We start from the raw sequence: 26394 nt of genomic DNA on the forward strand, positions 1-26394 counted from the left end.
CAAATGTCTGTTTCAGTAACACTTTTATTTCTTTATTGAGAGGTTGCATTCCATGAAAGGGTAATATTCCAAAACTCCTTAAATTCTGGAAAATCCCGGAGGATTGAAAACTGCCAATGTGATAACTTTATTTGAAAAGGGAAGATGACAAAAGATAGGTAATTATAGGCTAGTTAGATTAACACCTGCTATTGGGAAAATGTTAAGAGTCTACTATAAAAAGTGTAATAACAGAGCATTTAAAAATGCATAACGTAATCAAACAGAGCCAATGTAGTTTGATGAAGGGGAAATTGTGCCTGACAAATTTACTAGAACCTTTTGAGGAGGTAACTAGCAGAATAGATTAAAAGGAAGCAATGGATGTAATTACATTTAAATTTTCAGAAGTTTTCCCCACATTAAGCTACTTAATAAGGTAAGAGTCCATGGTGTCAGAAACAATGTAATAGCATCGATTGAGGATTGGTTAATAGAAGACAGAATGTTGAGATAAGACAGGCATTTTCAGGATGGCAACCTGTAATTAGTAGAGTGCCAAAGGGCTCAGTTTAGTGGCTACACCTATTTATGATAAATATTAATGACTTGAATGAGGAAAGTGCCTGGTGTTACCAATAAGTTTGCAGATGACACAATGAAAGATGGGATGGTAAACAGCGAGGATGAACACAAAGAGTCTGCAGAGAGATATAGGTTAAGTGATTGGGCATAAACATGGCAGGTGGAATATCATGTGCGAAATGTGAGATCATGCACTTTGGCAGGACGAATAGAGGAGCTGAATATTAATTAAAATAGGGAAAATGTGCAGAAAGCTACAGAACAGAAGGATTTGAGAATCCTTGTCCATGAATCACAAACATGAATCCAAGTTCATTTGGTAATAAGGAAGGAAAGATGGATATTGGCCTTTATTTCAAAGGGAATGGAGTATGAAAGTTATGAAGCTTTGGTAAATGTACAAGGCACTGGTCAGATACAGCTGGATTATGGTGAACAGTTTTGGGCTCGTTATCAAAGGATAGTCCAGAGAAGAATCACTAGGCTGATACTGCGTGTGGTGGGACTGTCTTATGAGGAGAGGTGAGTAGATTAGTCCTGGTCTCATTAGAATGTAGAAGAATGAAAGAAGGCCTCATTGAAATAAACAAGATGGTTAGAGGACTTAATAGTGTAGATGCACAAAGGTTGTTTCCCCTTGTGAGAGAGTCTAGGACATAACCTCAGAATAAGGGCTTGCCCTTTTAAGACAAAGATGAGGAGGAATCAAAGGTTATGGGGTAAAAACAGAGAAGTGGATTTGAGGATTATCAGATTGGCCATGATTTCATTGAATGGCAGAACTGACACGATAGGCTGAATGGCCTGCTTCTGCCCCTATATCTAACGGTCTTTCACTTCACATATTAATAGAAGATTTTATGGTCAGTTTCTAAGTTTGCACTTGGATTATTGTGTACAGTTTTGGTCACCCTGTTATAGGAAAGACATAGTTCAACTGGAAAGAGTGCAAAGAAGATTTACGAGGATGTTACCATGACTAGTAGGCCTGAGTTATAGGGAGAGGTGGGCCAGGGTAGAACATTATTCCTTGGAATGTAGGGTTAACCTTATTCAAGTGTATAAAATCATGAGGGGCATAAATAGAATGAATACATATAGTCTTTTTTTTCCCCAGGGATGGGGAATTGAAAGCTGGAGGGCATAAGTTTCAGGCGAGAGGGGAAAAGATGAAGGAGGACCTAAGGGACAACTTCTTCACACAGCGAAAGGTGTAAATATGGCATAGGCTGCCAGAGAAAGTGGTTGAGGCAGGTACAATAGCAACATCTAAAAGACGTTTGGATAGGTACGTGGATGAGAAGGGTTTGGAGGGATATGGACCAAATGTGGGCAATTGGAATGAGCTAACTGGGCACCATGGTCAGCATGGCCCAGTTTGGGCCGAAAGGCCTGTTGCCATGCTGTATTACTCTATGGCTCTATAACTCTGTGACTCTATATCCTCTTTTATTTTTGCACCTGATAGCATAAGAATAATAGTTATAATTCACACGCACATTCATTAAATATGAACCATTGTTTAACCCAACCTCAGCTCATTTTGTAATGTCTAATCCATATCCACCAATTCACGCCTCATACTCTCTTAGGTCCCTTTGTTTAGACACACGACCCTATTTATGGATTTGACTATTTCAATCTCTACCTTAATGATGAATCCTACCACATTTTGATCGCTGTTACACAACAAAGTTGTCAATTAATCCTTTCTCATTGCACAGTATCCAATCTAGAATAGTCTGTTCTCTGCTGGTTCCTCAATGTATTGATCTAACACAGTCTACACTGAAGACTCATACCAAATACCTGTTCAATTTATCTGCCATCTCTTTATTTTTCATGGTCAATTCTTAGGACTCATGTGACACCAGGCCCACCGTGATGTCGTTGATTGTTAATGTCTAGTGGGCAGTTAGGGATGGGCAATAAATTGGCCCATCCAGCAGTGCCCACATCCATTGAACTAATTGAAAAAAACTGGTCTAGTATAATCCTCTTTGTGGTTGGCCCCAGAACATCATGTTCAGAGGAACTATCTTAAAAACATTCTCTGAATTATTCATCTATGTTACCTTTGTATATCTGACTTTGCTAGTCTATATGTAGATGAAAGTCCCTCTCGATTATTATAATGCCTTTCTGACAGGCTTCAGCTATTTCCTCCTTTCTATTCCACCTACTGTATAGTTACTGTTAGGGGCCTGTCCATCACATTCACAAGTGATTTCTTGCCTTTATCATTTCTCATTTCTACCCAGACTGTTTCTACATTCTGCTTTCCTGAACTTTGGTCTCTCTGGTGTGTTAAAATTATCATTAACTAACAATGCTACCCATCCACCTTTTCATAGCTTTCTCCCCTTCCTAGTGTCGTGAACCCTTCAAAATTTCAGTCCAATTAATGGTATCCTTTGGCCATGCTGCTGAAATTTGATCAGAACCTACTCATTCATTTCTATTTAGTCCATTGTTTCTTGGATAGAACATTATAAGCACATTTTTTAAAATCAGATCCTACTCTAGTTCTCTCTTGAAACCCAGCCTCCACCACACATTCATAGAGGTTTACACGATGAAAACAGGCCCTTCACCCCATGCTGCCCAGTTTTCACAATAATCTAGACCTATTTGCGTGAGTTTGGCCCATGTCCCTCTATACCTATTCAAGTCATGTACCCGTCCAAATGTATCTTAAATTATATTCACTACGTCACTACATCTACAGCCCATTCCAGACACTCACCACCCTCTGTGTGAAACAGGACCCCCTCTGGACCCTTCTGTATGTCTCCCCTCTCACCTTAAACCTATGCCCTCTATTTTTAGACTCCCCTACATGGTGAAGAGCTGTTGGCTACTTACCTTATCTATGCGTTTCGTGATTTCATAGACCTCTGTAACATCACTCCTCAGTCTCCTGGACCCCAAGGAAAGGAGTCCCAGCCTATCCAACCTCTCCTTACAACTCAGTCCAAGTTGCATCCCGGGAAAACTTATCTGCACTCTTTCTAGTTTAATAATATCTTGTCTATAGTAGAGTGACCAGAACTGCAAAAATGTACTGTCATACTCTCAGGCAGTGCATACCAGACAGAATCACTTGTGTGAGGTATTTCCTAGTGTTGTTGTTGCTTATTTTACTCTACACTTTAAATGTGTGCCCTCTTGTCTTTGCTCCCTTTATAAGCAGGGGCGGTTTCTCCCTCTCCTCTCTATCCAGACTCTCCTGATTTCGGGAACCTCTATTTGGTCTCCTCTCAGGCTTCCTTTCTCCAAAAAGAACATTCCCAACCTACCGTCAAAACTGAAGGGTCTTAGTCCTGGAACCATTCTTACAAACCTATTGGACACTTTCTCCAAGGTGTTCATACCCTTCCTAAAGGGTGGCCCCATAACTGTATATGATACTCCAGCTGAAGTGGAGCAAGTGTATTGTACACGTTTGACATCACCTTGTACTCTACACTAATGATGAAGTTGTGGGCACTGTATGTTTTATTAACTGCTCTCTCCACCTATCCAGTCGCCTTCAATGATCTTTGCACATATATGTTAAGGATCCTGTGCCCCGCACCCCCTTTCAAATCATACCTTTTATTTTATAATGTCTCTCCTCATTTTTAATAATCAGCAAACCTGCTCTCAACTACAGTGACTCCCACAAAGTCCTGCTCACATGTCCTCCCTGAGACACACACACTCTGCCAGCCAGGATGGACTTGCACGTTCCTCGCAGCCTCAGCAGAGCTTTCCATGGATCAGATTAATTTCCAGCTGCACTCTGCAGAGCTCTTTCATAAAGTGACATCAGGGGGATCAACTGTAGAATTGACAGTGTCCACAGCATGATGCCTCACAACCTGAAACTCCTCTCAATCCCTCTGTCACTGTCTATCACCTGAACATGGAAACCTCTAGCAGCAATAGGACGATAAGTGTGAAATGATTCATTTTAGTGTGAGAATGATTGTGTATGTAAGAGTGTGAGTGAGAATGAAAGTGTGAGTGTGTGTAAGAGTGTGAGTGAGGATCAAAGAATCCCTATAGTATGGAAACAGGACATTTGGTCCAACAAGTCCACAACGACCCTCCAAAGAGTAACCCACCCAGACCCACTCTCCTACATTTACCCCTGACTAATGCACCTAACCTACACATCCTTGTAGGATACTATGGGCAATTTCTCATGGCCAATTCACCTGACCTGCTCATCTTTGGACTGTGGGAGGAAACCAGAGCAAACCCACACAGGCACAGGGAGAATGTGCAAACTCCACACAGACAGTCACCCGAGGATGGAATCGAACGCAGGTCCCTGGCGCTGTGAGGCAGCAGTGCCAACCACTGAGCCACCGTGCGATGCCATGAGGGTGAGAGGATGAAAATGTGAGGTGTGAACGAGAATGGAAGTGTGAGGGTGTGTGCAAGGTTCAGTGAAGGTGTGAGTGAGATTTTGTGTCTTTATGAGTATGAGTGCGTACATGAGTGTTGAATTTGTGTGAGTGGATTTGAGTGTGAGTGAGCATGATCATAAGTACATATGAACCAGTGTGCATGAGCGAGTGTAAATATGTGTAGAATTGAATGAGTGTGTAAATGCAAGTGAGCATGAGTGTGTGTGATTAAATGTGAGCATTTGTGTTAGTGAGTGTAAGTGTGTTGGGGCATGAGTGTGTTTGAGTGAGTATGTGAGCGTGAGCACAAGTGTGCGTGAGTGAGTGTCAGCACAAACAAGTGAGTTAGTGAGTGAGTGTGAATCTTACTCTTCATCGCAGCTCCTCCCCTCTCTGGTAATAATACAAGGACAACATAAGGACCTATAATCCCATACATAATTTTAAAAGTCACTTTCATAGAACATAGAACAGTGCAGCACAGTACAGGCCCTTCAACCCATGGTGTTGTGCTGAGAGTTTATCTTAATCTCAGATCAACCGAACCTATACACCTCTAAATTTACTGCCATCTATGTACTTGTCCAGCAGTCACTTAAATGCCCCTAATGTCTCTGACTCTACTGCCACCACTGGCAGTGCGTTCCACACACCCACCACTCTCCACATAAATAACCTTGGATTTGGTACTGGGTAATGAACCCGGCCAGGTGTTAGATTTGGAGGTAGGTGAGCACTTTGATGATAATGACTACTACAATTCGGTTACGTTTACTTTCGTGATGGAAAGGGATAGGGCAAGAGTTATAGCTGGGGAAAAGGCAATTATGATATCATTAGGCAAGATTTAGGAAGTATAGGATGGGGAAGGAAACTGCAGGGGATGGGCACAATTGAAATGTGGAGCTTGTTCAAGGAACAGCTACTGCGTGTCCTTGATGCGAATATATCTGTCAGGCAGGGAGGAAGTGGTCGAGTGAGGGAGCCGTGGTTTACTGAAGAAGTTGAATCTTTCGTCAAGAGGGAGAAGGAGGCTTATGTAAAAATGAGACCATGAAGGCTCAGTTAGTAACTCTTGAGAGTTACAAGTTAGGACCTAAAGAGAGAGCAAAGAAGAGCCAGGAGGGAACATGAGAAGTCTTTGGCATATAGGATCAAGGGAAGCTCTAAAGCTTTCTATTGGTATGTCAAGACTAAAAGAATGATGAGAGTAAGGTTAGGGCCAATCAAGGACAGTAGTGGGAAGTTGTGCATGGAGTCTGAGGAGATAGGACAGACTCTAAATGATTATTTTTCATTGGTATTCACACAGGAAAAAGACAATGTTTTCAAGGAAAATTTGGGGCGGCACGGTGGCACAGTGGTTAGCACTGCTGCCTCACAGCACCAAAGACCTGGGTTCAATTCTCGTCACAGGCGACTGTGTGGAGTTTGCACATTCTCCCCATGTCTGCGTGGGTTTCCTCCAGGTGCTCCGGTTTCCTCCCACAGTCCAAAAATGTGCAGATTAGGTGAATTGGCCATGCTAAATTGCCCGTAGTGTTAGGCGAAGGGGTAAGTGGGTCTGGGTGGGTTGTGCTTCGGCAGGTCAGTGCGGACTTGTTAGGCTGAAGGGCCTGTTTCCACACTGTAAGTAATCTAATCTAATACTGAGATACAGGCTACTGGACTAGATGGGATTGAAGTTCACAAGGCAGAGGTGTTAACAATTCTAGAAAGTGTGAAAATAGATAACTCCCCAGGGCCGGATAGGATTTATTCTGGGATTCTCTGGGAAGCTAAGGAAGAGATTACAGAACCTTTGGCTTTGATATTTATGTCATCATTGTCTACAAGAATAGTGCCAGAAGTCTGGAGGATAGTAAATGTTGTACCTTTGTTCAAGAAGGGGAGTAGAGACAACCTTGGTAATTATAGACCAGGGAGCCTTACTTCAATTGTGGATAAAGTGTTGGAAAGGATTATAAGAGATAGGATTTATAATAATTTAGAAAGGAATAATTTGATTAAGGATAGTTAACATGGTTTTGTGAAGGGTAGATAATGCCTCACAAACCTTATTGAGTTCTTTGAGAAGGTGACTAAGCAGGTGAATGAGGGTAAAGCAGTTGTGTGGTGTAAATGAATTTTAGTAAAGTGTTTGATAAGGTTCCCCATGGTAGGCTATTGCACAAAATATGGATGCATGGGATTGAGGGTGATTGAGTGGTTTGGATCAGAAATTGGCTAGCTGTATGAAGGCAAAGGGTGGTGGTTGATGGGAAATGTTCATCTTGGAGTTCAGTTACTAGTAAGTTACTGCAAAGATCTGTTTGGGTGCCACTGCATTTTGTTATTTTTATAAATGACCTGGATGAGGGCGTAGGTGAATGGGTTAGTAAATTTGTGGATGACACTAAAGTCGGTGAAGCTGTGGATAGTGCCAAAGGAAGTTGCAGATTACAGAGGGACAGTAATAAGCTGCAGAGCTAGGCTGAGAGGTGGCAAATGGAGTTTAATGTGGAAAAGTGTGAGGTGATTCACTTTGGAAGGAGCAATAGGAATAAGGAGTACTGGACTCTGTGTTCCACAGGGCTCTGTCCTTGGGCCTCTATTGTTTGTAATTTTTATTAATGACTTGGATGAGGGGATTGAAGGATGGGTCAGCAAGTTTGCAGACGACACAAAGGTTGGAGGTGTCGTTGACAGTATAGAGGGCTGTTGTAGGCTGCAGCGGGACATTGACAGGATGCAGAGATGGACTGAGAGGTGGCAGGTGGAGTTCAACCTGGATAAATGCGAGGTGATGCATTTTGGAAGGTCGAATTTGAAAGCTGAGTACAGGATTAAGGATAAGATTCTTGGCAGTGTGGAGGAACAGAGGGATCTTGGGGTGCAGGTACATCCCTTAAAATGGCCACCCAAGTGGACAGTTTAAGAGTCGTGAGATCTTGTTGCAGCTCTATAAAACTTTGGTTAGACCGCACTTGGAATACTGCGTCCAGTTCTGGTCGCCCTATTATAGGAAAGATGTGGATGCTTTGGAGAGGGTTCAGAGGAGGTTTACCAGGATGCTGCCTGGACTGGAGGGCTTATCTTATGAGGAGAGGTTGACTGAACTCGGACTCTTTTTTCATTGGAGAAAAGGAGGAGGAGAGGGGACCTAATTGAGGTATACAAGATAATGAGAGGCATAGATAGAGTCGCTAGCCAGAGACTATTTCCCAGGGCAGAAATGACTAACATGAGGGGTCATAGTTTTAAGCTGGTTGGAGGAAAGTATAGAGGGGATGTCAGAGGCGGGTTCTTTACACAGAGAGTTGTGAGAGCATGGAATGCGTTGCCAGCAGCAGTTGTGGAGGCAAGGTCATTGAGGACCTTTAAGAGACTCCTGGACATGCTTATGGTCACAGAAATTTGAGGGTGCATACATGAGGATCAGTGGTCGGCACAACATCGTGGGCTGAAGGCCTGTTCTGTGCTGTTCTGTTCTATGTTCTATGACTAATGGTAAGATTCTTGGTTGTGTAGATGAGCAGAGAGATCTCAGTGTCCATGTACATAAATTCCTGAAAGTTGCCACCCAGGTTGATAGGGTTGTTAAGAAGGCATACGGTGTGTTAGCTTTTATGGTAGAGGGATTCAGTTTCAGCCACAAGGTCATGTTGCAGCTGTACAAACTCTGATGTGGCTGCACTTGGAGTAATGTGTACAGTTCTGGTCACCGCATTACAGGAAGGATGTGGAAGCTTTGGAAAGTGTGCAGAGGAGATTTACTGGGATGTTGCCTGATCTGGAGGGAAGGTCTTATAAGAAAGGCTGAGGGACTTAAGGCTGTTTTCATTAAAGAGAAGAAGGTTGAGAGGTGACTTAATAGAGACATACAAGATAATCAGAGGGTTAGATAGGGTGGACAGTGAGAGCCTTTTTCCTTAGTTCCTTAGCATGAGGGGACATAGCTTTAAACTGAGAGGTGATAGATACAGGACAGATGTCAGAGTTGGATTCTTTACTCAGAGAGTAGTAGGGGTGTGGAGTAGTAGGGGCCTGCAACAGTAGTAGACTCGCCAACTTTAAGGGCATTTAAATGGTCATTGGATAGGCATGTGGATAATAATGGAATAGCATTGGTTAGATGGGCTTCAGATTGGTTCCACAGGTTGGCAGTACATGGACAGCCAAAGGGCCTGTACAGCGCTGTAATGTTCTATGTTTTATATTTTATGTTCTAACCTACCTCTGACACCTCCCCTAAACCTTCCTCCAATCACCTTAAAGTTATGACCCCTTGTTACAGCCATTGCTGTCCTGGGCAAAAGTCTACACTATCTATGCCTTACATTATCTTGTACACCTCTATCAAGTCATCTCTCTTCCTTCTTCTCTCCAGTGTGAAAAGCCCTAGCTCACTCAACCTCTTTTTTCATAAGACAAGCCCTCCAGTCCAGGCAACATCCTGGTAAATCTCCACTACACCCCCCTCTAAAGCATCGAAGTCCTTCCAATAATGGGGTGACCAGAACTAGACACAATATTCCTAATGTAGTCCAACCAAGGTTTTAAAGAGCTGCAGCAAAACCTCATGGCTCTTAAACCCAATCCCCCTGTTAATGAAAGCCAAAACACCATACACATTCTTAACAACCCGATCAACTTGGATGACAACTTTGAGGGATCTGTGTATGTGGACCCCAGGATCGAGCTGTTCCTCCATACTGCCAAGAATCCTGTCTTTAACCCTATATTCAGCATTCAATTTCGACCTTCCAAAACAAATCACTTGACATTAAACCAGGTTGAACTCCATCTGCCACTTCTCAGCCCAGCTCTGCATCCTGTCAATGTCTTGTGGTAGCCTGCAACTGCCCTCAACATTATCGACCACACCACCGACCTTTGTGTCATCAGCAAACTTACTAACCCACCCCTCCACTTCTTCATCCAAGTCATTTATAAAAACTACAAAGAGCAGAGGCCCAAGAACTGATCCCTGTGGGACACCACTGGTCACTGACCTCCAGGTAGAATACTTTCCATCCACAACCACTCGCTGTCTTCTTTCGGCCAGCCAATTCTGTATCCAGACAGGCAAATGTCCCTGTATCCCATACCTCCTAACTTTCTGAATGAGCCTACCATGGGGAACCTTATCAAATACCTTACTGAAATCCATATACACCACATCCACTGCTCAACCTTCATCAGTGTGTTTTGTCACATCCTCAAAGAACTCAATAAGGCTTGTTAGGCATGACCTGCCCCTCACAAAGCCATGCTGACTATCTTTAATCAACTATATTTTTCCAAAGAGTCATAAATCCTATCTCTCAGAATCCTTTCTAGTACCTTGCTTACCACAGATGTAAGACTGACTGGCCTGTAGTTCCCAGGGATTTCCTTATTCCCTTTCTTGAACAGAGGAACAATATTCACCTCCCTCCAACCATCTGGTACTATTCCGTGGTGGGGCAGTCTGTGTACACACAGTGACGGGGCAGTCTGTGTACACACAGTGGCGGGACAGTCTGTGTACACACAGTGACGGGGCAGTCTGTGTACACACAGTGACGGGGCAGTCTGTGTACACACAGTGGCGGGACAGTCTGTGGACACACAGTGGCGGGGCAGTCTGTGTACACACAGTGTCGGGGCAGTCTGTGTACACACAGTGGCGGGGCAGTCTGTGTACACACAGTGGCGGGGCAGTCTGTGTACACACAGTGACGGGGCAGTCTGTGTACACACAGTGGCGGGGCAGTCTGTGTACACACAGTGACGGGGCAGTCTGTGTACACACAGTGTCGAGGCAGTCTGTGTACACACAGTGTTGGGGCAGTCTGTGTACACACAGTGATGGGGCAGTCTGTGTACACACAGTGACGGGGCAGTCTGTGGACGTACAGTGATGGGGCAGTCTGTGTACACACAGTGTTGGGGCAGTCTGTGTACACACAGTGACGGGGCAGTCTGTGTACACACAGTGACGGGGCAGTCTGTGTACACACAGTGACGGGGCAGTCTGTGGACATACAGTGATGGGGCAGTCTGTGTACACATAGTGACGGGGCAGTCTGTGGACGTACAGTGATGGGGCAGTCTGTGTACACACAGTGGCGGGACAGTCTGTGTACACACAGTGACGGGGCAGTCTGTGTACACACAGTGATGGGGCAGTCTGTGGACATACAGTGACACTGTGACCTTTGTATCCTCCAGCTCGCAGCATGATGTTATTCTCCTGTATTCCGTTGCCTACTATTCGAGCTCAGCTGTCGAAGCAAATGGAAGGGGCCTCTTACGGTAAGTGTGGAGTCAACGGTTATAGAGGGTGAATGTGATTGTAAAGAGTAAATGGGATTATACAGAGTGAGTGTCCTTATGTGCAGAGACTGTTTGCTTCAATGACAGATCTATCATGCTGTTGCTCATCACAGCCTGTCTGAAATCTTGAATTTCCTCTCAGGTTCCATCTTTGCCTGGCTCCAGTCAGCGATGGCTTTAACAGACGTGATTTCCACCGCTTTGTTCAACAGTCTGTACGCTGGCTCTCTCCAATCGGAGAGTAACTTCCTTCTGCTCTTGGCTGCAGCGATATGTTGGTCCAGCACTGTCCCACTTGTGTAAGTACCCCTCTGTGTGACAGAGCCCACCCTATCTGCCCTCATTTCCCATGTTCCTCTGTTCTTTCAAACATCCTCCACTTCTCCACCCATCTTCTCGATGTTGCATCCCTCTCTATCTCTCTCTAATGGAACATGATCTCACCCCTAGACAGGGGACAAAACGTCAGCAACACAAATTCCCAGCTCGGCGAACAGAACCACAACATCTCACCCCTTTCCCACACTTCCTTTTCCCAAAACACTCTTTCCCTCAGCATTCATCTCCACGCTGCATTAGATGTGGAGGTATCGTGTTGGACTGGGGTGGACAAAGTTAAAAATCAACATGGTGTTGTGTGATTTTTGACAATGCATTAGAGACTGACTCTCACACAGAACCTCAAACTCACCCCCACTCTCACGCTCTCACTGACCCTCACACTCACTGACCCCCCACCCCCACCTCACTCTCACTGACACCCTCACCCTCACCTTCACTGAGCCCCCCACCCCGACCTCACTCTCACTGACCCCCTCACCCTCGCTCTCACTGACCTCTCACCCTCACTCTCCCTGACCCCACCCTCACCCTCACTGACCCCCCACCTCACCCTCACTGACCCCACACCCTCACTGACACCTCACCCTCACCTTCACTGACCCCCACCCTCACCCTCACTGACCCCTCACCCTCACCTTTACTGACACCCCACCCCCACCTTACTCTCACTGACCCCCCCAGCCTCACTCTCACTGAACCCCCAGCCTCACCTTCACTGACCCCACACCCCAAACCTCACCTTCACTGACCCCCACCCTCACTCTCACTGAAACCCCATCCTCACCTTCACTGACCCCCCACCCCCACCCTCACTCGCACTGACCCCCACCCTGTCACTGACATCCCAACCCTCACCCTCACTGACCCCCCACCCTCACTCTCATTGACCCTCAACTCTCAGTTTCACTGACCCCCACCCTTACCCTCACTGACCCCCACCCTCACCCTGACTGCCCCCCCCACCCCCACCCTCACTCTCACTGACTCCCCACCCTCACCCTCACTGATCCCCCCATCCCCACCATCACTCTCACTGACCCCCTAACCCCATCCTCACTCTTACTGACACCCCACCTCACTCTCACTGACCCCCCCACCCTCACTCACTGACCCCCCCATCCCCACCATCGCTATCACTGACCCCACCCGTACCCTCACTGACCCCCACCCCCATCCTCACTCTCACGGACCCCTACCCTCACTCTCACTGACCCCCCCCCTGACCCTCACTGACCCCCCCACCCCACCCTCACCCTCACTGACCCCCCCACCCACTCTTTCACTGACCCCCCCACCTCAACCCTCACCCTCACTGACCCCCCACCCCCACCATCACTCTCACTGACCCCCTCACCCTCACTCTCACTGACCCTCCCACCCTCACCCTCACTGAACCCCACCCCCATCCTCACTCCCACTGACTCCCACCCTCACTCTCACTGACCCCCCACTCTCACCCTCACTGACCACCCCACCCACACTCTCACTGACCCCCATCCTCACACTCACTCTCACTGACCCTCGCCCTCACCCTCACTGACACACCACCCCCACACTCACTGACCCCCCCACCCCCACCATGACTCTCACTGATCCCCACCCTCACCTCACTGACCCCCTGCTGCCACCTTCACCCTCACTGACCCCCCACCCTCACCCTCACTGGCCCCCATCCTCACTGACCCACACAACCCTCACTGAACCCCCACCCTCATTCTCACTGACACCCCACCCCCATACCTACCCTCACTGACCTCCACCACCCTCACTTTCCCCCACCCACACGCTCATGGACCCCTCACCCTCAATGACCCCCCCATCCTCACTCTCGCTGACCTCCCACCCTCACTCTCACTGACCCCCCACCCTCACCATTACTGACCCTCCCCACTCACACTCTCACTGACCCCCACCCCCACACTCACTCTCACTGACCTCCACCCTCATTCTCACTGACCCCCACCCTCACTCTCACTGAACCGCACCCTCACACTCACGCTCACTGACCCCCCACCCCCACACTCACTGACCCCAACCCTCACCCTCAATGACCCCCCCATCCTCACTCTCGCTGACCTCCCACCCTCACTCTCACTGACCCCCCACCCTCACCGTTACTGACCCTCCCCACTCACACTCTCACTGACCCCCACCCCCACACTCACTCTCACTGACCTCCACCCTCACTCTCACTGACCCCCACCCTCACTCTCACTGAACCGCACCCTCACACTCACGCTCACTGACCCCCCACCCCCACACTCACTGACCCCAACCCTCACCCTCACTGACCCCCCCATCCCCACCATCACTTTCACTGACCCCCACCCCCACCCTCACTGACCCCCCCACCCTCGCTCTCACTGACCCCCCCACCCCCACCATGACTGTCACTGACCCCCCACCCTCACCCTCATTGACCCCCTGCTGCCACCCTCACCCTCACTGACACCCCACCCTCATCCTCACTGGCCCCCATCCTCACTGACCCACACAACCTTCACTGATCCCCCACACTCGTCCTCACTGAACCCCCACCCTCACTCTCACTGACAACCCACCCTCATATTCACCCTCACTGATCTCCACCACCCTCACTTTCCCTCACCCACATGCTCACTGACCCCTCACCCTCACTGACCCCCCTATCCTCTCACTCGCTGACACCCCACCCTCACCTTCACTGACCCCCACCCCTACCATCACTCTCACTGACTCTCCCACCCTCACCCTCACTGAACCTCCCACACTCACTGACCCCCACCCTCACCCTCACTGACCCCTCACCCCCACCCTCACTTTCACTGACCCCCCAACCTCACTCTCACTGACCCCTCACCCCCACTCTCACTGACCCCCCGCCACCCTCACCTTCATTGACCCCCCACCCCCACTCTCAATGACCCCCCCACCCTCACCCTCACTGGCCCCCACCCTCATTCACCCACAACACCCTCACTGACCCCCCCACCCTCACTCTCACTGACCCCACACCCTCATACTCACCCTCACTGACCCCCACCACTCTCACTGACCCCCACCCACACTCTCACTGACCCCCCCACCCTCACCCACACTGGCCACCACCCTCACTGACCCACACCACTCTCACTGCCACCCCCACCCTCGCCCTCAGTGACCCCCCACCCTCACTCTCACTGACCCCCCACCCTCACTCTCACTGACCCCTACCCTTACACTCACCCTCACTGATCCCCCACCCCACACTCACTGACATCCCCACCCTCACCCTCACCCTCACTGACACCCCACCCCCACTCTCAATGACCCTCCCCCATCTCACCCTCACTGGCCCCCACCCTCACTGACCCACACCACCCTCACTGACCCCCACCCTCACTGACCCCCACCACCATCACTGACCCCCACCCTCACTCTCACTGACCCCCTATCCTCAGCCTCACTGACCCCCACCCCCACCCTCAGACCCCCACCCTCAGCCTCACTGACCCCCACCCCCACCCTCAGACCCCCACCCTCAGACTCACTGACCCCCACCATCACTGACCCCACCCCCACTCTCACTGACCCCAACCCTCACCCTTGCTGACCCCCACCCTCACTGACCCCCACCCTCACCCTTGCTGACCCCCACCCTCACTGACCCCCACCCTCACACTCACCCTTAAATTCCATCCAGACCATCACCCAGTGACTCTACCTCATGCAATCAGACCTTGCAGTGACAGTCCTTTGTCCAATCACATCGCCCATTGATGAACCCCCCCCGAGGTTAGTAGCTGTTGATGGGGGTGTGGGGGTGGGGGGAGCAGGGCAGGGAATGGAGAAACATGGCGCCATCGGGCAATCGCAGCTTCTTTAACCAGGACAGAGAACCCAGATGACTAGCTGGGGTTGAGAGAAGGGGCCAGTGGTGCTGGAGAGAGAAGGGCAGCAAGCAGAAGCTTATCTTGACAGAGCGTGAGGAGTGAGGATGTTGGTCAGGAGCATTTCACAATCCCCATCGAAACCTGTAACGAGATTCAAACTTCCAGTTAATAGCTGAAAGAATTACACATCAAAATTTCTCAATGTAAGATGCTCACTGTAACAGATTACTACATAAGACTACTAACTAAACGCTACCTTTATAGAGAACTTGCATTCTTAGCCACCAGCAGAATACCATCTCCTCACATGGTGAATCACAACAGCCTTTTGGCCCCTAGCTGCTCCTGACTGAACGATAAAAGCTCTGCCTGCATCATCCAATGGTCAGGTCTCAATGTCCTTCCCTCACACATCCTGTGGCCGAATCGTTCCAATGGCTGCCTGAGAGGGAACTGGGCCCTGTCTGAGTCTCAGAAATGATTTAGAGGAGATTTTAAAAACGTTAAAGAAACATATAATATGAAACATCCATGAAATATCAGGCTGTAGTTGCGAGGACTATCTTTGACCTCATCTCCTCTGGAGACCTCCCCTCCACAGTTTCCCACCTCATAGTCCCTCAATCCCTCCACATCTTCCCACCTCATAGTCCCTCAATCCCTCCACATCTTCCCACCTCATAGTCCCTCAATCCCTCCACAGTTTCCCACCTCATAGTCCCTCAATCCCTCCACATCTTCCCACCTCATAGTCCCTCAATCCCTCCACATCTTCCCACCTCATAGTCCCTCAATCCCTCCACAGTTTCCCACCTCATAGTCCCTCAATCCCTCCACATCTTCCCACCTCATAGTCCCTCAATCCCTCCACATCTTCCCACCTCATAGTCCCTCAATCCCTCCACAGTTTCCCACTTCATAGTCCCTCAATCCCTCCACATCTTCCCACCTCATAGTCCCTCAATCCCTCCACATCTTCCCACCTCATAGTCCCTCAATCCCTCCACATCTTCCCACCTCATAGTCCCTCAATCCCTCCAGTTTCCCACCTCATAGTCCCTCAATCCCTCCACATCTTCCCACCTCATAGTCCCTCAATCCCTCCACATCTTCCCACCTCATAGTCCCTCAATCCCTCCACAGTTTCCCACCTCATAGTGCCTCAATCCCTCCACATCTTCCCACCTCATAGTCCCTCAATCCCTCCACAGTTTCCCACCTCATAGTCCCTCAATCCCTCCACATCTTCCCACCTCATAGTCCCTCAATCCCTCCACATCTTCCCACCTCATAGTCCCTCAATCCCTCCACATCTTCCCACCTCATAGTCCCTCAATCCCTCCACATCTTCCCACCTCATAGTCCCTCAATCCCTCCACAGTTTCCCACCTCATAGTCCCTCAATCCCTCCACATCTTCCCACCTCATAGTCCCTCAATCCCGATACAACTTGCTTCTACCTCTTTCCCAAAGCAAAAATTCCCAGGCAAGACCCATCCTTTCGGCCTGTTTTGATTTGATATTGAGTTGATTTATTGTAGTCACATGTACCTAAAAGTTTTGTTTTGCGAGCAGTACAGGCAGATCATAGCAAACAAGAACATACAGATCATTGGGTGCTCAGACAGAGTGAGGCTACACAGGTTACAGCTGCACAAGGGGTGGACATTATTTGAAGTTAGAGAGTCCATTCAGATGGTCTAATAAGAGGAGGGAAGAAGCTGTTCTTGAACCTGTTGCTACGTGTGTTAAAGCTCCTGCCTGACTCCCCACTCACCTTATTTCTTCCTATCTTGACTCCATTTTCTCCCCCTTTGTTTAATCTCTTCCCACTTACATTCACCATTCTTCTGATGCTTTATATCAGTTCCATAATAATTATGGGATTAACACCAGACAATGGGAAGAGAGGGGTCAGTGGGGCTAGTTTGCATTGCCCTGGTACAGCACATGGATGAAATGGCTGCTTTCTGTATCTATTTTTGTTCTAGGGTTTACAGCTGGAGAGAGAAAAGGGGAACTTATAGCTCAATTGCTGGCACAGACTCAGCACAGCGACTGATCGCAGAGGAACTGTACTACAGTGATGACAGCTGTATGTTGTCTCTTTCGGAATGACAAGTCACAGCTGGGATGTGGAAATCCAATCGACTAAAGTGACTAAGAGGTTAAAGTTCAAGGGAATTACATTGGGACATGCCCAGTAGGAACTTTCATTTCTGAGTCTCAAATTGAAAATGCTTGGAGCCTTGAAGTGGGAGCTTTGTGTAGCTCTCAAACATTCCTTTTGGGAATGATAGTCTGGTGGTAATGTTACTGGACCTAATGCAGAGAAAGGGAATATTGAGCATTTAAATCCAGCTTTAAAAATGTCCCTGAGGTTATCAGGTGGTCAAGAAATCGGCAACTGATTCACTAGTTACTTGAGGGAGGGAAAGCTACCATCCTTGGCCAGTTTGAGTGTTAATGTGGCTCCAGTCCCAAATCAAGATGAAAGGATCTCACAAACCCTTTTTTTTTAATGAGATCTCACAAACCCTTCAGTTTATAAAATAATTCAAAGCAGCTGAAGGACAATGAGGGCCGATGATTCCCACATCCTGCGATTGAATGGAAGATCAGCTGAAGTGAATGATAATTATCTGTTCATTTATTGTCAGATATTGCACCTTGAAAACAATGTTGACCTACCTCACAGTGGGAGCTTTCTGTTTGCTTAATGACCCTGATTTGTTCATACAGCAGAGAAATGTTTCAGGATTCTGTAATAGTGCACACCACTGAGTTATTTTTCCCTCACTGGTCAGAATCGGTCATCCTGCTTACGTTATAAACTGTCAACTCTGGGCAACTGCCCAACACCACACCCTTATTGAAAACAGAAGTTCTGACTTATTCTTCCTGTTATCATCCAGTAAATGCACAATTTACCATCAGAGCAATACAAACCCACCCGGGTCAAGACAAGAGGTTGGCACTGAGTGAATAAGCTGCTCATAAATGCCTGTCTAACCTCTTTCACAGTTGGAACAGTGAGAGGGCAAAGACTGAGCAATTCCCTGGGAAACGTCAGCATGACTTTGCTAAAAGGGAGGTTGTATTTAACCAATTTATTGTGGCTCTTTGAAGGAATAACATGCACTGTGGATAAGGGGGAGCCTGACAATATACAACACTTAGATTGCCAGTGGGGTTTTGATAAAGTGCCATTTCAAGGATTGTTGTGAAATAAAATAAAGTCTGATTGATGTAGGAGGTAACCTACACCATGGATAGAAGATTGGCTTGCCAACAGGAAGTAGAAAGTACAGGTAGTTTTTCTATAACACGACAATTGTGTCCTTGTGCAACCCCGCATTATGGACAAATTGCTCTTTAAAAATAGCACTTAAAGTGTTGTATCACGTTATAGCCAACATAGGTTTTAAAACTTATCACTTTAGAAACCATGCCCCCAATTTGTCAATCGCGTTACAGCAAGTTCAGATGAATGGACCGCGCGTCATAGCAGAACGACCTGCAGTAATAAGTAGCACTTTGTTTAGCAGGATGTGACAAGTGAAGTCCATTATGAATGAAGTTTTGTTGGACCAAAGCTAGACTAGTGTCATTTACATGTTTTGCGTAACTGCCTGATGTTTGCACTCTATGTCTATGTTGAATTATCCCAAATGCTTTATTAATGGCTTAGTTAACTTGTACCTTTACTTGGAAAAAAAAGTTTGCAAACATTCTCTGACGTCTCTTTTCTTTCAACTCCTTTAAAACTAATTGTCTGTCCTCATTCTTCCTGCTAAAGGACATGCCTTACAATATTGAATTCCATCGACTATGTCTCTGTCCGTTTCACCAGTCCATGTCCATCCCTAACTCCTCACCATTTATTACACATGCGGATCGTGTCATCTGCCAAATTCAAAACTGTACCCGAGATCCCCAAGCTCTAGACATCAGTTTGCATCATAAACTGTCCTCACCAGTGTCCCTGTCCTCACCAGTGTCACTGTCCTCACCAGAGCTATCATCACCAGTGCTACTGTCCTCACCAGTGCTACTGTCCTCACCAGTGTCCCTGACCTTACCAGTGTCCCTGTCCTCACTAGAGCTATCATTACCAGTGCTGCTGTCATTGCCAGTGCTGCTATCATTGCCAATGCGGTGCCTCAGCCAGTGCCGCTGTCATTGCCAGTGCGGTGCCCCAGCCAGTGCCGCTGTCATTGCCCAGTGTGGTGTCCCAGTCAGTGCTGCTGTCATTGCCAGTGCGGTGCCCCAGCCAGTGCCGCTGTCATTGCCAGTGCGGTGCCCCAGCCAGTGCCGATGTCATTGCCCAGTGCGGTGCCCCAGTCAGTGCTGCTGTCATTGCCAGTGCGGTGTCCCAGTCAGTGCCGATATCATTGCCCAGTGCGGTGCCCCAGTCAGTGCTGCTGTCATTGCCAGTGCGGTGTCCCAGTCAGTGCTGCTGTCATTGTCCAGTGCGGTGCCCCAGCCAGTGCTGCTGTCATTGCCCAGTGCGGTGCCCCAGTCAGTGCTGCTGTCATTGCCAGTGCGGTGCCCCAGCCAGTGCTGCTGTCATTGCCCAGTGTGGTGTCCCAGTCAGTGCCGATGTCATTGGCAGTGTGGTGCCCCAGCCAGTGCCGATGTCATTGCCCAGTGTGGTGTCCCAGTCAGTGCTGCTGTCATTGCCAGTGCAATGCACGATTTTGGGCATCTGAGCAGTCCTGTCTGATCTCTTCATGGGTGTCTATGGATCAAGAATAATATTAAAGTGTTGACAGTGTTACACAGAGCTGTCTGGATTTTACCTGCCCAGTCGTTAAGGACAATACGTCAGGCAACAAGAACATGATACATTGATGATTTCTAAAAATGAGTAATTAATAAATATGACCATTAAAAAAGGTGAAGTAGTAGAACTAACCATTAAAATCTTTCTTGTCTTCTGTATTGTTAGGTTGAAAATATCTAATGGTCTGGTCAAAATGATTACAAGAAGGCACGTGTATTTTGACATAAAGCAAATTTTTTAGGTTAATCTACTTATACAAGTGAATCTATTATCTGAAACCTCATAATATACATAGTCCGGTGGTCTGAGATAGCACAGTTGTTAGCACTGAGTGTTTAATGACAGTGGGTCTCACTGCCCTGTCCCCGTCGGGGACCCCTCTGTAATTGCTGGTCTGGGAACTCAAAGTTCCTGGCACCGTGCATGATCCTGCTCCAAGGTCAAGCCTGATGAGTGGGACAGAGTCCCTGATATCAATACTGTTCTGGTTACGTGCTGTACCACCATTTCGTTGTACTCTTAGTACGTTTGCAGATATTCCATAGTGCTGACAATAAGGTGAAAATATCATCCTGGTGGCCCTGGGTCGATTACACTAAAGAATACTTCCCATTGACCATCAAGGTTATGCAGTTAGCCAACAGCCAAAAGAAGTTGTTTCTACACCAGGCCAGTAATTTTCCACTTGTCTCCAATTGCCCATTGTCATGTCCAATTAACCCTGAGTGATTCACGCTCAATGGTCAGGTGTGGAGCCTAACAGTACATCTTCTCAGACATAGCAAAGCCAAAGAGGGACACACAGACCCGATGCCAGCTCTTGGTCATGAGGGTAGGGGACGACCAAGGCAGTTGGTTTGAGCGAGCACTGATCCCGGTGTTCACTTCTGATAATACACACTCCAAGCTGGCCTCGTCAGAATGCATACACCAACAGGGATCAGAGAGAGCTCACCTTTCAGACAGGGCTTCCCTCCTTTCCTGGAGAAAGTGAGGTCTGCAGATACTGGAGATCAGAGCTGAAAATGTGTTGCTGGAAAAGCGCAGCCTGACCTGCTGTGCTTTTCCAGCAACACGTTTTCAGCTCTTCCCTCCTTTCGTGGTCCAGAGTGTGGAGGTTGGGAAGAGCCAGGAGAAGGGACATGCACGCGCGCACACACACACACACACCCACACCCCAACACACACCCACAGACACACACACACACAGCCCAACACACACCCACACACACACAGACACACATACATACCCACACCCCAACACACACAGACACACACACACACCCACACCCCAACACACACCCACACACACAGACACACACACACCCCAACACACACCAACCACACCCCCATACACACACCCACACATACACACACCCACACACACACCCACACCCCCACACACACCCCCACATATCCACACACACACCCACACCCCAACACACACACCCACACATACACATCCACACGCACAAACCCAAACACACATACCCACACACATATACATGTGCACACATGCACACACAAACACACACCCGTGCACACACACACACGCATACGTGTACACACATACACACTCACACTTACATGCACACGCGCACACACATACACACATGCACCCACACACATATGCGCACACATACATACACATACTCGCGTGCACACACACACACGCACAAACATTGACTAACTCACTGAGATGAACTTACACACTTTCAGCAGGGATACCAGCAATTTGCAGCACAATACAGAGAGCGGGAATATCCCGGTACAGAGAGTGGGAGTGGTCCAAGCTCAGGGGCTCTCTCCAATACCTTCACCGCAGTTCTTTGTGGCCTCTACCATGCATTTCGATAAAGATCTCATGTTGAACCCATTACTACGTCATTACACTTTAAAAATAGTGACAGAAGTGATACTTAGGTGAGTGTTGCAGAGCCACGGGCACATGCAGGGCTGCGAGCGGCCACTGTTAAAACATGTGCAGGAAAAGGTGGCTGCAAGATTCGCCCCCCCCCCCCCCCCCCAACTCGCTCCTGTTGAAATGTTGGAGGATATGAAGCAAAACTGTAATTCCTTCCAATCACCACGACAGAATTATGAAGCAGCGACAAACCTGATGAGCGAACTAGAATGGTTACAAGTCTTTACGTTTTTGTCGCTATCGGGAAGAGACAGTTTCGAAACGCATTCCACCTAAATCTCTCTGAAGAACCAAAAATACACACAGCACAAGTTTTAAAAGCTTTGAAGTCACACATTGAAACCAAAGTGAACATTACATAGGAATTATACTAAATATTTGAACCAAGGTGAAAGACAGTCCATTGATCAATATGTTGTAACTGAGCTCATAGAAACCTGTGGAAGTTTGCAGCTAAAAGTTGAGCTCATTGCAGATAATATTACCTAAAGTATAAAGGGGTCCTATTGTGACAGCACAGCTTCAGAGAGAAGAGAATTGCACTCTCACAGAAGTCAGGAGCTTGTATATCAACAAGTGAGTCTGCCCACATCATAAAGAAACAGCTCAGGCCTCCCCTCAATGTTGAAAAGCAGCCTGGACTTCTCAAGTACAACACTCTGCAAAAACATAACAAGCGTCTGTTGAAAGGCCCAGGTTAAAAGACGAGGGCTGCTTGAAAGTGGAGTCGCAGGTAGATAGGATAGTGAAGAAGGCGTTTGGTATGATTTCCTTTATTCGTCAGAGTACTGAGTACACATTAAGTGCATTTCTGGTCTCCTTCCTATCGGAAAGATGTTGTGAAACTTGAAAGGGTTCAGAAAAGGTTTACAAGGATGTTGCCAGGGTTGGAGGATTCGAGCTACAGGGAGAGGCTGAACAGGCTGGGGCTGTTTTCCCTGGAGCATCGGAGGCTGAGGGGTGACCTTATAGTGGTTTATAAAATCATGAGGAACTTGGATAGGGTGGGGAGGGGTGAGGGAATCTAGAACTAGAGGGCATTGGTTTAGGGTGAGAGGGGAAAGATTTAAAAGGGACCTAAGGGGCAACCTTTTCATGCAGAGGGTGGTGCGTGTATGGAATGAGCTGTCAGAGGAAGTGGTGGAGGCTGGTACAATTACAGCATTTAAAATGCAACTGGATGGGTATATGAATGGGAGGGGTTTAGAGGGATATGGATCAAATGCTGTCAAATGGGAGTAGATTAGTTGAGGATAACTTGGTCGGCATGGATGAGTTGGACCGAAGGCTCTGTTTCCGTGCTGTACGTCTCTATGACTCTATAAGTCTATAAATATTGCTGCTGACCTGAATGTATAACACAGCTGTGTGTTCAACTCAAGCTCTTTATTGAAGTGAAGCTAAGATGTCAATGTAGAGGTTACATGACTAAGGACATTTGTACACAATTGCATTTCAATCCAAACATCCCCATCTTGTCCAAAAAGATTTGTATGTATTATTTGTAAATATGAGTGACCCAAGCTATGACCTAAACAAGCAGCAGATCTCAGTCCTTAACAATAGTTTGCTGTTACTTGCTCATTTCACTTTTGTTCACGAATTTGCACACGTGGTTTACAAGATCTTTAAAGTGTTTCTAATGGTGTATAACAGCTGGTGTCTTTTTCTCCAATACCTGCTGGAATGTTGCTCTCTGGGTCAGTTCCAACATCTCCTCGGCTGACTGCTAATTCGTCGGATGCTGCCTGAGCTGCTGTGCTATTCCAGCACCACTCTAATCTTGACTGTTAATTTATGCCATTGCATTACCTTTGCACTCCTGCAAGTCAGAGCCTCTTTCTTTGTTTGTCTGCTCATCAAACGATGCGGCCTGAGAAACCCTGCCAATTTCCTCTGGAGCATGAAGGGTTCTGAGCTTGAGTTTGCTCCTTGCTTCTGCTGAGATGAGGGGCTTAGCTTTGTGTCCACTCTCTGGGATTCCAGGTCTGCAGTCTTGCTGTAGCATTGGGCTCTCTGACTTGTTTATGCCCTCAGGGTGAGCATCGCTCCATCTCAGAGCCACAATATTAACTTTGTGGGTTACATCTTCAGATCATCATCTGGTATAACGTTACTCAGGTCTGTGAAGCTCATTATGTTCCAAGACTCAGCAGTGTCTATCTGCTTTTCATATTCACTTGTTGCTCTTATTCTGTTGTCTTTTTCACAAAACAAACCATTTTTTTGCCTTTATATTTAGCATGGTCTCCTTGAGTCATCCCTGTAAATCTTTGCTGAACCGTTTCAATTTTCACAACATCTTTCCGATAGGAAGGAGACCAGAATTGCACGCAATATTCCAACAGTGGCCTAACCAATGTCCTGTACAGCTGCAACATGACCTCCCAACTCCTGTACTCAATACTCTGACCAATAAAGGAGAGCATACCAAACGCCTTCTTCACTATCCTATCTACCTGTGACTGCACTTTCAATGAGCTATGTACCTGCACTCCAAGGTCTCTTTGTTCAGTAACAGTCCCTAGCACCTTACTATTAAGTGTATAAATCCTGCCCTGATTTGCCTTTCCAAAATGCAACACCTCACATTTATTGAAATTAAACTCCATTTTTTCATTTCTCGGCCCATTGATCCAGCTGATCAAAATTCTGTTGTACTCTGAGGTAACCTTTTTCGCTGTCTACTACACCTCCAATTTTGGTGTAATCTGCAAACTTAATAACCATATCTCCTATATTCACATCCGAAACATTTATATAAATGACAAAAAACAGTGGACCCAGCACCGATCCTTGTGACACACCATTGGTTACCAGTCTGAAAAGCAACCCTCCACCACCACCCCTGTGTCTTTTACCTTCAAGCCAATTCTATTTCCAAATAGCTAGTCATGGAGTCATAGAGATGTACAGCACAGAAACAGATCCTTTGGTCCAACTAATCATGCTGACCAGATATCCTCAACTAATCTAGTCCCATTTGCCAGCACCTGGCCCATATCCCTCCAAACCCTTCCTATTCATGTACCCATCCAAATGCCTTGTAAATTGTGTAATTGTACTAGCCTCCACCACTTCCTCTGACAGGATCCAGTATTCCATGTGATCTAACCTTGCTAACCAGTCTACCATGAGGAATCTTGTTGAATGCCTTACTAAAGTCCATATAGATCACATCCACCGCTCTGCCCTCATCAATCAAAAAACTCTTCAAAAAACTCAATCAATTTAGTGAGACATGATTTCCCACACACAAAGCCTTGTTGACTATCCCTAATCAGTCCTTGCTGTTCCAAATGCATGTCCTATCCCTCAGGATTCCTTCCAACAATTTGCCCAATACTGACGTCAGGCTCACCATCCTGTAGTTCCCTGGCTTTTCCTTACCACCTTTCTTAAAACAGTGGCACCATCTTAGCAAACCTCCAGTCTTTCAACACCTCACCTCAATGATACAAATATCTCAGCAAGGGGCCCACCAATCACTTCCCTAGCTTCCCACAGAGTTCTAGGGTACACGTGGATGTATCCACCTTAACGCATTTTGAGCATCCAGCACCTCCTCCTCTGTAATATGGACATTTTTCAAGATGTCATCACCTACTTCCCCACATTCTATATCTTCCACTTCCTTCTCCACATAAACACTGATGCAAAATACTCAGTAAGTATTTGAAAACAAGGATAAGAATTTCAAAATCAACTTTTACTTGGCCTGGAGCCAATGTAGTTCAGAGAGCCCAGGGGTGATAGGGAAATGGGACCAGCTACAGACAGCAGACTGCTGAATGATGTCACATTTAAGGTGAGTGAAATGTGTGATATTGGCCTGGCGTGTGTGGAACAGTCGAGTCCAAAGGAAATAAATCTATGAATGAAGGGGTTTCAGCAGCTTATAACCAGGTGTGAGACTGAACAATGTCATGGAGGAAAAACAGGCAATCTCAGAGATGGAAGAAATAGGAGGACACAAGCTCATCCAGTGTACTGGGCTCTCCAACCACTGGTGGTGATAGTGAGGGATGGAAGCTGGAGTCGTCAAATGGACACGCACTGGAAAAAGGGGCATAAGGAGGGCTGATGGGAAGAGGGGACAGACAGGCAAAGGATTCCTCAGCCCAATGTAATCCACAGACTTCATTTCATGTACACACTTTCTGGTTTAATCTTAACTTCCCTTCATCTTAGTCATGATCTGATGCTAGCAGAATACAGAATCCTTGCTTC

The 26394-nt window shown here is 47.2% G+C and overlaps 1 protein-coding gene across 1 annotated transcript in view; it reads left to right on the forward strand.

Moving 5' to 3' along the window:
- Positions 1–19370, forward strand: part of LOC140494488 (solute carrier family 46 member 2-like) — a 32628-nt gene extending 13258 nt beyond the window's left edge. The window contains exons 2-4 of the mRNA XM_072593713.1: positions 11157–11240; positions 11404–11560; positions 17446–19370. Of these exons, the coding sequence (XP_072449814.1) occupies positions 11157–11240; positions 11404–11560; positions 17446–17572 (368 nt within the window). The 3' untranslated portion in view covers positions 17573–19370. The remainder of the gene's footprint in view (positions 1–11156; positions 11241–11403; positions 11561–17445) is intronic.
- The last annotated feature ends 7024 nt before the right edge of the window (positions 19371–26394 follow it).

This window comes from Chiloscyllium punctatum, chromosome 24 (genome assembly GCF_047496795.1).
Source record: "Chiloscyllium punctatum isolate Juve2018m chromosome 24, sChiPun1.3, whole genome shotgun sequence".
Classification (NCBI taxonomy): Eukaryota; Metazoa; Chordata; class Chondrichthyes; order Orectolobiformes; family Hemiscylliidae; genus Chiloscyllium; species Chiloscyllium punctatum.